Here is a 13,359-nt window from a genome sequence, read left to right on the forward strand (position 1 = left end):
ATTTTGATTGAGAGGCAGATAAATCTGTACATCGTCAGCATAACAATGGAAGGGGTTGTTGTGTTTTGTGAGAATTGAGCCTAGGGGCAGTATGTACAATAGAAAAAGGATGGGGCCCAGAATCGAGCCTTGGGGAACCCCACAGGTAAGAAAGGCTTTGGCAGAGGAGAAGGCACCCAACTGCACTGAGAGGCTAAGGTCTGTCAGGTAGGACCTGAACCATGCAAGGGCAAAGCCTGTGATGCCTGCAGACTGTTCAAGCCGTGACAACAGGATGCTATGGTCCACAGTGTCAAAGGCAGCTGTCAGGTCCAACAGCACCAAGACAGCTAAGCTACCTGAGTCGGCGGCTAGGAGCAGATCATTAAAAACTCTTAAAAGGGTTGTTTCAGTACTATGCATGGGTTTGAAGCCAGACTGAAACTTTTCGTGGATGCCATGTGTGGTTAAAAACGACTGCAGCTGGACGTAGACTACTCGCTCCAGGGCTTTAGATAAAAAAGGTAGCTGTGAGATGGGCCTAAAATTTGCGAGAATGGAAGGGTTGTGATTTTTCTTTTTAAGTAGTGGCTTAACCACTGCATGTTTGAAGGCAGCTGGGACACATCCTTAGCTAAGAGAGGTGTTTACAAGCAATAAAACACTTGCTCCAACTGATTCAAAAACATCTCTAAGGAAGCGAGAGGGAATGCTGTCTGAGGTGCAGCTTGTCGGCCGCAGGTGCTTGACTACATCCGAGAGAGAAGAGAGGGATACAGGCTCAAAGTGGTCGAGGACAGCAGGGCACAGAAAAGGAGCAGAATCTGGGGTAGCACTAATGTGGGCTAGCCTAAGCGCAGATACTTTTTCGATAAAAAATATAATTGCTATACATAGCTATAACTCCCATAGTTCACCCACACAGTATGTTTGCCTTCAGTAATTGATTGACAGCTCTTTCCCCCTCTTGTTGCACTTAATAGGGCGGGACAGTGTACACGGCCATCGTTGTTTATATGTAAATGAGTTTAGAAATGTCACATTATTCCCTGCATAGCTCATTTCACATTTTGTCTTTTTCAAAGCAGGACAAGCACAGGTGTTTCTGATGACACTAACATGGCTCTTCAACTATCGAGCCATGAGAGGGAGCCAGCATACCTGCTCCCTCAAACTGATACTGCTATATGGACTTCAGCCATTATTAATTGTGTTATTCACACCTGTGCTTTTCCTGCTTTGACATTTCAAAATGTTGTTTCTGAAAAACAGAAATTAGCCAGAGAAACTGAAAACACCTTTGTGAGTGTGAAGGGCAGTGCAACTCCTGGAATTAAAAAGCAAGCTGTCACTGTCGTCGTTGCTTTAGAAATGTGTTGTGGAAGAAACTGTAGCTTTATAATTTAGCTTGGAAGTTGATTAAATTAGACCATGGAAACTTTAGTTCAACAAACACACACAAAAACTTAATCAAGGTCCACTTCATTAGAACTCAAGTTTTAAAATCTGACCGTAAATACTGCTCACGTTAGTAGACAAAAAGGTCAACATTATTTAGACATGAATTATTTTGCTACCAGGGATCCCCCTTTTTAGAATACTCACTGTTCCTTTTGGTCTTAGTTTTTGGATTTCATAAATGTTTTCACACTGAATGACCTATTGACAAGAAATCTATGAGGTCATATTTTGTTATACTCAAGGTTTGGAGATTCTTTGCCTGGAAACTCAGTTAAACAGATAAATTGATTAGTCCCCAAAATTGTATGACTGTCAGTCGACTAAGAATTTATTTATCGAGGACAGACGCAATTGTAATATGTAATGTGGGTTTGTTGAATTATAGTATTGGCTCTTATTCTTAGCAGTTGACACCAATATCTATATTCAATATTCTTGAAATATATAGCTAAAATCGTACATCTTTTGCAGTTTTAGCCATTTTTTCTTTCCAGTTATGAAGGCATATACCGTAATTTTCGGACTATAAGGCGCACCTGAATATAAGCCGCAGCAGCTAAATTGAATGATGTGTACATAAGCCGCACTGGACTATAAGCCGCAGGTGTTTTAATGTTTAATTACCATATGTAAGGGTTCGTGCACAGAGGGGATTGTCGGGAAAGAGATGGCTGTTTGAGGAAGCTCCCATTTATTAACATTTCAACAAACAAGTTGCATATTTGCATAAAGTATTCAAGTGCTACCATTTAGTGCAATAGTAGCTACAGAAAATGTACTGTGCTGTGTAAACTGTACTGTATCACATAGCGTTTCAGACACACAAACTTTTCAACTTTCAAACTTAAACGGTGCGCTCCCAGCGCACGTACCGGCAGTGATCTACAGCAGTGGTTTTCAACCAGTGGTACGGGGACAAACTGTCTCGCTCTCGTAATGTCTGTCTGTCTTGCTCTCGTTCTGTCTCTCGTACCACTCTCGGTTCCACTTTTACATTTGCGCGCTGCCTGTCTCACTCTTTTCCGGCCTCCAGCTTTTCCTGCTGGAGCCCGCCGCTTAAAGGTGGGGGGCGCGGACCGGCCATAGAGCCCATAGAGTTAAAGGTGGTGGACTGTAACCTGTAAAATCCATAGATTTAGGAGGTCCCCTAGTGGCCGTTAGCTGTAAAAATCCATAGATTAGCCGCACCGTTATATAAGCCGCAGCGTCGAAAAATGGGAAAAAAGGCGCGGCTTATAGTCCGAAAATTACGGTACTTAACCTGAAAAATGGGCTGAAATTGTGAGAGACACTTCAAATAACTGTGCTTAGGTAAAACCGATTGGTGTAGTATAGTTCTGTATTCTGCCTTTGGAAACAAATCAAAGCAAGCAAACTTGTTGAAAAAGGAACCAATTCCTCTAGTTGATGAGAATATTATGCCCTGAGTATCTGGACAGTTGGTACACAGCAGAAACATGGTAATTAAAAGGTCTTCATTTTGTATTCTTGGAAAAACCATGCATGTATTCTGCGGGCCTTTTAAAGCTCATCACTGATTACTGCTCCACTGATGATGATTCATTCTCCTTCTAAGACAGCTACAGGACATGCTGCATGGTAATAAGCACATCTTGCTACATCTTGCTCAGCGTCTGCAGAGGAGAGAGTCTTTTCTGTTATAGGTGAGCTAATAGAAAATGGAGCCTTGGAGGCAGAACTGTTCTTGACAGCTCAGAAGCAGAGGTCTCTGTAATTGGGATGTCTAGGTTCACGAAGAGGTATGTTAAGTGGATCTGTAATTCCTGTAACCTTGAGGTCAACATTAGTTTTTCTTACTGTACTTCAGTCTTGGTCCCAGTTGTTACTTTCCAATTGAGCTGTACCCTCATGAGTTTAACTGAATGTGTGAGAATGCAACTGGTGTGTCAAGTCTTTTTGGCATCCCCACGGCAGACTGAATTTGTTCTAGTGTACTGCTTTTAGGAATGACATTAAACCTGTACATTTCAATCAGGGCTGCACAATATATTGATTTGAATTCGATACTGTGATTACACAGGTATCAGCTTGGATTCTAGATCTCATCAAATGGCTTAAGTGTTTTCTTTCCTGGTTTTAAAGGTGGGATTGCAGTAAAGTTATGTCATCCTCCAGACTGATTTAGCCATTTTATTAAGTGATTTTCCTTGATATTTGATCGCCCAGCCATAATATTACTAGATAAAATGTGTAGTTTAATGTGGATTTATTACAAAGTGTGTCATGCTTTTAATATCTCCTTGGTTAAACTGTGGATATGATATGCTATCATTTGTTCCCTTGCTGTTTCCATGAAAACATGCTCATCCCAGCGCTGAGAGGAGACTGCAGTCTTGACCCGATACCGATGATGTAATGAAAGTTATTATCTCATCACTGTCCTCCAAACAACCAGATGCTGTATTCCCTGCGGACTGAATTGGATTATAGAACATTGTTTATCCCCATTATTTATCACATATCGCTCTCCCACGTCAATTGTTAAGCCTGCGCACAAACACGCACAGCAACGAGAGTGTTGTGTTGTGGTGACGTGACGGTGAGATTTTGCCATGAGGTCAACGTAAGGTTGTAGAGGAGACAGGAAAGGTCATTCAAAAAATATTCAAGACAAAAGGTGAGATAATAGAATAAATGCTCACTGTTCCCTCCCACACTATAATAATTGTGAAATCTAACTAATGCAAGAAATTGAATAAATTATAATCTGTTTTGGATTACCTACATGTTGTGAAATTGACACGTGCAGGCAACAGGTTTAATTTCTGTTTTTTTTGTTTTTTTACTTTGTTTATTGGGTTTTTTCAACAGCATATAGTTATTCTATCAGAGCATGTATAAAAATTAGGTAAACAAATCTTCACTTTATAGAAAAATAGGTAGAGTAACAATGTAAATAGGTTTAAATAAAGGTTTAGTTTCTAAGGCAAAAGTACAACTAAAACATGTCTCAAATAAAAATATGTTATTTTCTGTATTACAGTTAAAAACGAGGGCTAACACAAATCATGTATCCTTATTGCATTTTGGCCTTTCGCTCCACTTGACAGGTCTAGGTTTATACCATTCTTTTTTACCACCTTTCTTCTTTTCTGTCTTTTTCTTGTGTTGGAGGCTCAACTTTTTTTCTTCTGCTCAAGTCAACCAGCGTTGTGGCAAACACTTTATAGAATGGGAACAATGAGAGGCCGATGTGACGCAGCCGATTCCCCCCCTCACACTCTGTCTCTCTTTCTCTGATCCCCCCCGTGCCCCCACCTTAACTCAATGAAAGGAATCATTGTCTTTGGCCTGGATTGAACAACTCACACAGTACTTTTCCTCTGAGGTCTTAAAAACTTTGCCTGCTTACATGGAGAGCGGTTTGCTTTGCTCGCGCTTGTACAGTACCCACGTGCACTCAGGCGTCCATGCACACTCACGCTCCTGCACACAAATATGCACAAACCAAAACACAACAATTTACACAACCAATCAAATAAACCCTTACTGACACATGAACATGCATAATGTGTGTGTGTCTGACAGCTCCGGGGTGCTCTGAAATCTCAGATTCCAGGCCCTCTTAGTGCAGTGGACTCCCAGCTGAGCCCCACCTCTCCCCACCTCGGCTGCCCTCCTTCTCTTTTTACAGAGTGCCCAACGCACTGAGACCTGCTCCGATCACTGAACATCACTCTTTCAGAACAGTCTCTTGTTGTTGCCGGTGACCAATCAGCACAGAGGAACTGTCTTTGCCCTCTGCTTTGTCTCTGGATGGGACATACAACCATGGAGCCAACCTAAGTGGCCCAGTTTTGAGAGGTTCGAGGTCACTTTCTGACAGAGGGGGCTGAACCAGCCGGACCCTGTAGCAATGGCTCAATTTCAAGAAAGAAAGGTGGCCACTCTGCCGTCCCGTTCCTGCCAGAGTGTCCCCGGGACTGGCCGACTGCAGAGACGCATGTGTTTGGATGACTTCACCTTTGACAGCTTTGAGCTACTTTACAGTGGAGCTGTCGAAAAGATCAAAAGCCACAAAAGTAACCTCAACCTCAGTAAGTTCCCCGCTTCCAGCTTCAAAATCAGGAATGTATGATCAGGTTCAACCTAACTACATTTTTACTGTAAACATAAATAAGATGGTAAAGCATATTTAGATGAGCCGACCCTGTTTTGCAACCACCTTGCTGTATGCTACAGTGTATACAGAGGCGGTACAGTAGACTTTTGTTTTTGTTTGATTAACCCAAGGGAAACCAAGGTATTTGATCATCTTCATTGAATAATCATTCAACATAAACGCATGTCAACTCATAAACCTCTGTCACTTTTAGTCTCCATTTTCCAGTTAACATCTATCCTACTGGGAATAATATTTGTCAACACAAATATGATCAACCTCAGCCATGGGTTTACCCATCTCTCTGTCCAACTAAAAATAGCAACTTGACGGCAGCGGTGAATCATGACCATAGAAACGGCAGTTCTCCCAGCTCAATGTTATGACCAGTGCAAAGTGCTTTGAGGAATTTAAGGACTTTATTTGAAGAGACATTTTTTTTATAAAAACATGTAATATTGGTTTGATCCCAATTGACTTCCTTTATTTTGCGTTGATTTTAAATTGTCATGCCATGTTATGAAGGAAGTTCCTAATATCAGATTGTCATGCCATGTTATGAAGGAAGTTCCTAATGTGACACTCGGCCATGGCGGTTACTGCATGCTTCTACCACATCAGGCGCACCAAAGCCAATATTTCCTAATCCTTTGATCTGATTTTAGTATTTAAAGTAGCAAACATTTAAATAATCTAAGTACCAATTTCGCACAAAAGGTTTATCAGTTGAATGTATCAACTTCTACTTGTAGTAAAATTGCTCAATACGTTTTTATTATTCAATTGTTTTCTATATTTATTCAGACAAATGTAACTTCAACCCATTGCAATTTAATATTATATCTAAAACCTCACCTTTCAGAATACAATACCCCGATAATCAGCTCCTGCTTCTGTTGCTTTCCGACCTTTCCTTGCAGATAATAATCTCTCTTATCAAATGTATGTGTTTTATCATTTCTTCTCAAAGATCACAGTTTGATGGAAAGCCTGCGTGATGGAGAAGGTCAGCGCTATTAAAAGCAACCTCTCCTGGCATGGCATTTAGCTAATCCTGTGTTACTGACAAATGGCCTAGTTACCAGCCTTAATAATGGCTAAAGACACCCTGTCATATGGTAACCCAGGATAAAGATTTATATATAGATGATAGCAATCCAATTTTAGAAGCTGAACGGTGTTGACAGCTTTATTAAAAGCTATCTGATGTAAATGGCCTCTGTGATACAGGAACGATTGTACTCTATCCGTCGGTGTCTGACACACATAGCATATTGTGTCACGCTGTGCTGGATCACACTTGCGGCCCCACATCTCACACAGTAGAATGGACTCTCGGTATGAGGCATCTCTTTTCCTGGTGTTGGGAAGGAATCGGTCAGTGTGGAAGGAAGGAAACCTAGGGAGAGGAAACAGGTGGACAAAGGGGTTAAGGAGCTGGAGAGATTTGTATTCATAGAAACAACTGCACAATGTAAAGGGAAGGAGTTACATACAGTACGGGGGCAGGACATGAAGGGAAAGGAAGGGAGTGACAGTGTGTTAAAGTGGAAGAGGGTAAAAGGGGAACAGGATCAGGCACTTTAAGGTATGGACACATGACAGAGAAATACTCCACATTCTCAAAGTGTTAAGGATATTGTGGTTGTACTTCATTTAACAGGTGGTATATCATCTGAACTGACTATTCTACTTTCACTTTTCTGAGAAATCACACACCCTCCATATCAAATCTGGTTTCCTGTAAACCATGTGATTACATTACATATTTAATTTCATTTCCTTTAACTGCGGCTGAACAGCAAGATGCATTCAAGTACATTTGCTTGAAATAATCCAAACTATTGTTAGTGCCGTTGCATTCGTTGTGCTAAAACCATCAAAGTAGTGACGTACTGTGTTCTTATTACTTTTGTCACAATACTTTGTTTAAGGGAAAGCTCAACATATGAATTCGTTTTTAAGTATCTTTGTCTGTTAAGTCATATTGAAAAGTGCCTTTGCTGTCAAGCGTTATGATCAGAACAGAGTAAAAACCACCGTTCTAGTTTAGCCTACACTACCCAAGGTGCATTGCTGCTGCTGCTGCTGCTCATTCGTGTAATAGGTTTACAGTTTGCTTTGGCTCAGGGCAGCCTAACCAGCGCTAAGCCTCTTAGCAACCTTTGGCCTACCTCTCGCTAACTCTTACGCTGCACCCACTCTATGCAGTCTTGTTTATATAAATACCATAAACACATTCATACGTTAGCAGATAGGGAGGCAGACACACTGAGCCTGTGGGGTGGGAGAGGGAGAGAAGAATCATATTACATTGATGAAGTAACACAGTCATACTTTAGTTTTTATGGTTTCCCTCTTCAATTGCAGAAAAGTTTCCAAAATGTGCATCACTGCTCTTACCAAAGCACAAATGCATAATCAGATTATACAAGTGGATTACTGTATAGTCCACTATGTGTTCTCTCATTAAGAGCGCAGCATGTCAGTGCTTTGGCTGCAGGAGGTGCTGGCCATGAATGTTTTATTAGCATTAATGGGAGGAGATAATGAGGAGTGAGATATGAGATTAGGTGATGAGAAACTGGCAACTACGTTCTTGTAATATGAAGCCCCTTCTCTCTCTGTCGTGAAATGATCCATTGTTGAAGTGAAAAACACTTTTGTTTGCTGGTTATGCAAAGTATGGTTGTTATGTTTAAGGTAGGAGGGATGTTGATCTGTTTAGTGGTACTGCTCTGTTTTAAGAATTTTTGTTCATGGGTCAAAATATACCATAAATCATCAAGTGGTGCCTCAGCTTTTTTACACACATGTCATTCTCTTGTGTTTTGAAAATGGTTTAATCTTTGCTTTCACTTTCTCTGCGCCTCACTCTGTGGCTACACAAACGTATGCGGGCGTTCATTCATTTTGTGCCTCTGCACGTCGTGTACACACTTTTATGGCATCGTCTCCTCCAATATTCATGTGTCCCTTTAGTCGAGGACAATACACTGAGAGGAGACACCACTGATGTTACACCCCCCGGCTTAGAGAGCCCTGAAACCTGAAACCACTTAACGCTCGGAGCTGACAGACATGGAGGAAGAGTGGGGTGGACATGAAGGTGAAGGAGATCAATTAAGGGAGAGATGAAAACACAAAGTAGATTGATTCATTAATACCACTTTAAAACAGCAGTTTGTCCCATATTTGTATTATATTTTATAATAAATTAGAGTGTCTGTTGGTAGTTTATCAGAACTGCTCTAGATAACGTTTGAATGACCTCCTTTCATGACCCTGAATGTGTGTGTGGAGTCTTCGTGGTTGCACGGTTTTCATCTCAGAAACCAAGTTTGATGCTGATCTCCAGTGGTTTGTGTTTTCCAGAGGAGGAGCTGAGGAAGCTGCGGGAAGAGACCAATGTGGACTCTCTGCGGCAGGAGCTGGACAGAGAGCGGAGCAAGAGGATAGACCTGGAGCAGAAGATGAACGAGGTGCTGAAGACCAGGTGAGACAAACCCAGACAGCCACACAGTCACATGGGCCACAGAGGCTGAGCACAGGGAAGTAACGGCAGCGCCGCGTGCTTCAACGGAGACGCTTCCCATTTGGACGTACAGTAATCGTGAGGGAGTCATGAGAAATGGTGACACAGCACTTTGCCATACTTTCCACACAGTTTACCACAGGTCAAGTGGGGATGGCACGTGTGTGTCAGTCCCATCAGCTCGGTCTGTGGGGAATTCCTCAAGGAGGTGTGTGTGTGTGTGTGTGTGTGTGTGTGTGTGTGTGTGTGTGTGTGTGTGTGTGTGTGTGTGTGTGTGTGTGTGTGTGTGTGTGTGTGTGTGTGTGTGTGTGTGTGTGTGTGTGTGTGTGTGTGTGTGTGTGTGTGTGTGTGTGTGTGTGTGTGTGTGTGTGTGTGTGTGTGTGTGTGTGTGTGTGTGTGTGTGTGTGTGTGTGTGTGTGTAAAAAAAAGGAGTCATGAGTCGGTGTGTCTCCATGTTCACACTGAGACGCTGTTGCTATGCCTGTGTCAGGAAAATGCCTGAGCTTCTTGGCACCCAGCAAGCCAACCTTAAACTGTGTGTGTGGATCAGATGATGCTTCTGTGCCTGCCAATGGGAAATTCCACTGGTGCTCTCAGTCTCCAAGTGTTTATCAGCACAGAAACATCATGAGTGCCTGAGTGTTAAGAGTCCTGTTAGAGGTAAACTAACGCACCATGACATGGGAGTGTCTCCAGTTTACTCTTTGTCAGCAGGATCCAGTTTCTCTGGCTCCTATCCATGTGTTATTGAGCAAGGCACCTGAGACGAATGACCAACATAACAAACACTAGACTACAGGGATATCCTGCCTATGGTGTTGTCTGTGAACAATCTTCACTGCATCTTCTCAGGCACACATATGGGATAGATGAGCAACTTTCTCTGAGATTTCTTTTAATTCAAATGAGGAAAAAAATGGATATGGAAATCATTTAGTAGAAAACAGTAGTCAGTAGTACACTCTCTGCATTTATGCATAGTTTATTTCAGAATTTATTTTGGTCATTGTGAAAGTACTCAATATATGAAGATAATCTAAAAATATATTTTTTTAGGAATAAACTCCCTTGATAATAATTTTCACAGTGATGTTGTATTTACAGTAAAAAGAAACTCCATAGGAAATGTAAAACATTTTAAAAATGTAATATTTTAATCAATATTTCTCAAAAAATGCCTTATCTTACTAGAGAGAAGAACAACAACGTTTTTATTTTTCGAGCAGACATTTATTGCCTATTAAACCATTTATTGCCCATTAAACCATTAAAAGATAAAACATCAACAAGCTTGCTAAAGTCAATAAGCTCTTGGAATGTTTTTAATCTTTTTGATTGACTTTTAATTTCTTCTGCAACAACAACAATATATATGTAGCAGTAAAACTGAAAGAGACACTCTTTAAAATGTTAATTTTTTCTTACTCTCAGTTTAGGTGCTTTTTTCACTTTTAGCCCAAAAAGAGAGACTGGAAATGTTTCTCCTCATTCTGCCCCTATCCCCATATGTGTCAATCTCTTCCAGAGTCGTTGATTTATCCGATGCAGCAACTCCCCACTCAAACTGCTTGAGACATCCTCCAGTGGGACTGCAGCTCTGGCAATAGAGAAGTGAAACTAACACTCGACTAATCTTTCCTCCTCTCTTCCTCTCTCAGGCTTGAAGACTCTCCACCACAGCCTCCCCGGAAACAGCAGTCGCCCTCCAACAATGGAACAGGTACGACCCTGGGGGAGGTGGAGAGGGAGTGTGTGTGACAGAGAGAGGGAGTGGGAGTCCAGGGGGACTAACGGGAAATGAGTTAGGAAGGAAGACTTTGACGTCTTAAAAGTGTGGGAGTAAATCATGAGGACTATTTTTGTGTGTGTGTGTGTGTGTGTGTGTGTGTGTGTGTGTGTGTGTGTGTGTGTGTGTGTGTGTGTGTGTGTGTGTGTGTGTGTGTGTGTGTGTGTGTGTGTGTGTGTGTGTGTGTGTGTGTGTGTGTGTGTGTGTGTGTGTGTGTGTGTGTGTGTGTGTGTGTGTGTGTGTGTGTGTGTGTGTGTGTGTGTGTGTGTGTGTGTGTGTGTGTGTGTGTGTGTGTGTGTGTGTGTGTGTGTGTGTGTGTGTGTGTGTGTGTGTGTGTGTGGAGAGATGTGTGGGATGTGTGCGGTGTACTGCTCGACAGGAAGTGAGTGGTGTCGGAAGTTTCTGCAGGTTACTGTAGAACATATTGTAGTGTGGGTGCAGGAACAGAAATACACACTAACATGTTGATTTATGTTGCGCAATTAGTTGTATTTAGAACAATAAGCATTAAAAGGGGCCCTATGATGCGTATTATGTGCATATACTGTGACAGGTTTAAATGCTTTAATGTTCCAAAAGGTCTTTATTTTTCTCATAATTCCTGAGCTGCAGCCCCTCTTTTCACCCTCTGTCTGAAACCACAGCCCAGTCTTATCTGATTGTTCAGCTGGCTGGCTTTGTTGTGATTGGTCAACCGCTTAGAGAACTCCCGCCTCTCAGTCTTTCACGTACAATGTGTTGGAGCGCTAGCCAACAGAAGCTTGAGTGTTACAGAGTGAAGTCAATATGTTATGGAAGAAAGCAAAGCACTCCAATGGGGGTGTTTCAGGCAGTGTGTGGGAGAGAAACTCCCTCTGGAGAGAACTCTGGGATGTTAGCCTTTGCAGACCATTTACATGCACTCAAATCTATATAACGCACGACAGGAAAGGGGAAACCCCCAAAAGCATGATAGGGCCCCTTTAACCAACTGCATTTATTCTACTAACTAGTAACTGATGTCATCCATACAGATATGCATGGCATGTTTCAGTACCATAGGGATGCTTGTGTGTGTGTTTTAAAACACGTCAGTGAGGGAACACGGAGCTCATTAATGCAGTATGAGTCAGATGGTATTTGTGAAGAGTATGTGTCTGTGCGGCTAATTTGGGAAATTGGGTTATGATTTTAGAACGCTTCATCTAGGGCAGAAAGGCCTGTGCTCCAATGAATGTCAGGTGTGTTTGGACGTCAGTGTTTTTTCCAGGATGGATAAAGAATGCGTCTGTGTCCTCCTTGGCATAACATTTTTTTCTAATGAAACCACGGCAGGAAAGACCCTTGCCTTAGCTTTCATTTTGCAAAAATGACGAGAACTTTTTTTGCAGAGTGTGTGTCTATGCTCCCAGTGACACAGTGTACACAGCTTCCATTCCCACAGTTAATCACAGTCGCCTGGAGTAGCGGCACAGTACAATCACAGTCAATAAATGTATACTTAGCAGTTCCCCCGGAGCAGCTGTGGGTAGTGTGCACTGCTCAGGGCAAAACACACTTATTGTTGGTAGAAAATAATATTAGAAAAAGTGTGCTCAAGGCAAAACAACACAGAGTTTAGAAACATGAACACACTTCTGTTCTCTCCACCAGACAAACAGCAGAAAGAGGTGTGGAGCTCGCGGCTGCAGAAGTGGGTGTACGAGCGCTTCGGGGTCTACATTGAGGACTTCCGCTTCCAGCCGGAGGAGAGCACGGTGGAGGCTGAGGAACCACTAAGTGCTAAGAGGTGGGTGAGAGCTGCAAGAGATCAGGAAGTGTCCGTCCTCAGGGTTGAATCTGCTGTCAACACTTTATTGTTTGCGATTAATCTGGAAAACCTTAAAGCATTTTAAAAAAGTAACACAAATTGATCACGTTACAAACACCCCAAAAGCAGAGAAATTGGCACAAGCTACATGTATTGCATTGAGTGAAGACCACCGGACATCGCCGAGGCAACTACCTCGGTTTAACAGCACTCCTGCTCTTGTTAGCTTTAGGTGTGGTGAAAACGGAGGAAAGGCATTTAGCCGAATCGTGCGCCAGTTTCTTAAAAGTTTCACAGAAGTGGGAGATAGCAGAAAGGATCACCACCGTAGGAACAGAGTGCTCGAAGTATGATAGTGGCAGAGTATGTCTTGTTTTAGAGCTTGAACGTGTCCTTAATGTTACCTAACTATCTTTGATTTATCCTACCGATGCACTGCAGCAGACTCCACTTCTTCAAACTGTTCACTTGTTGCTAGATGAGATGTTCTCCCATGACTTTGTGGGGAGGGAACACAGAGGACTTTTTTCTGAATTCCTTTCTCTCCGTTCCATTCTTTCTCTCCTGATTTCTAAAGGCAAGTGAGTCATGCCTGGCCGATGAAGGCCAAAGTGTTACCACACACTCGGGAACATAACGATCCTTTTTTGTTTAGTGTTTAGAGCTTCGCGTTCTGACCTTCACCC

The 13,359-nt window shown here is 42.2% G+C and overlaps 1 protein-coding gene across 3 annotated transcripts in view; it reads left to right on the forward strand.

Moving 5' to 3' along the window:
- The window catches only part of gramd4a (GRAM domain containing 4a), a 51,497-nt gene that overhangs the window by 22,977 nt on the left and 15,161 nt on the right, over window positions 1-13,359 (forward strand). For 2 of the 3 annotated variants that reach the window (XM_079654364.1, XM_079654365.1), the window contains exons 4-6: window positions 8,939-9,059; window positions 10,757-10,818; window positions 12,517-12,652. In XM_079654364.1, coding sequence (XP_079510490.1) covers window positions 8,939-9,059; window positions 10,757-10,818; window positions 12,517-12,652 — 319 coding nt within the window. Of the gene's footprint in view, window positions 1-5,093; window positions 5,499-8,938; window positions 9,060-10,756; window positions 10,819-12,516; window positions 12,653-13,359 lie in introns of those variants that run through there. The other variant, XM_079654366.1, reaches the window with a different exon arrangement.

Source organism: Notothenia rossii (genome assembly GCF_949606895.1).
Source record: "Notothenia rossii genome assembly, chromosome: 10".
Classification (NCBI taxonomy): Eukaryota; Metazoa; Chordata; class Actinopteri; order Perciformes; family Nototheniidae; genus Notothenia; species Notothenia rossii.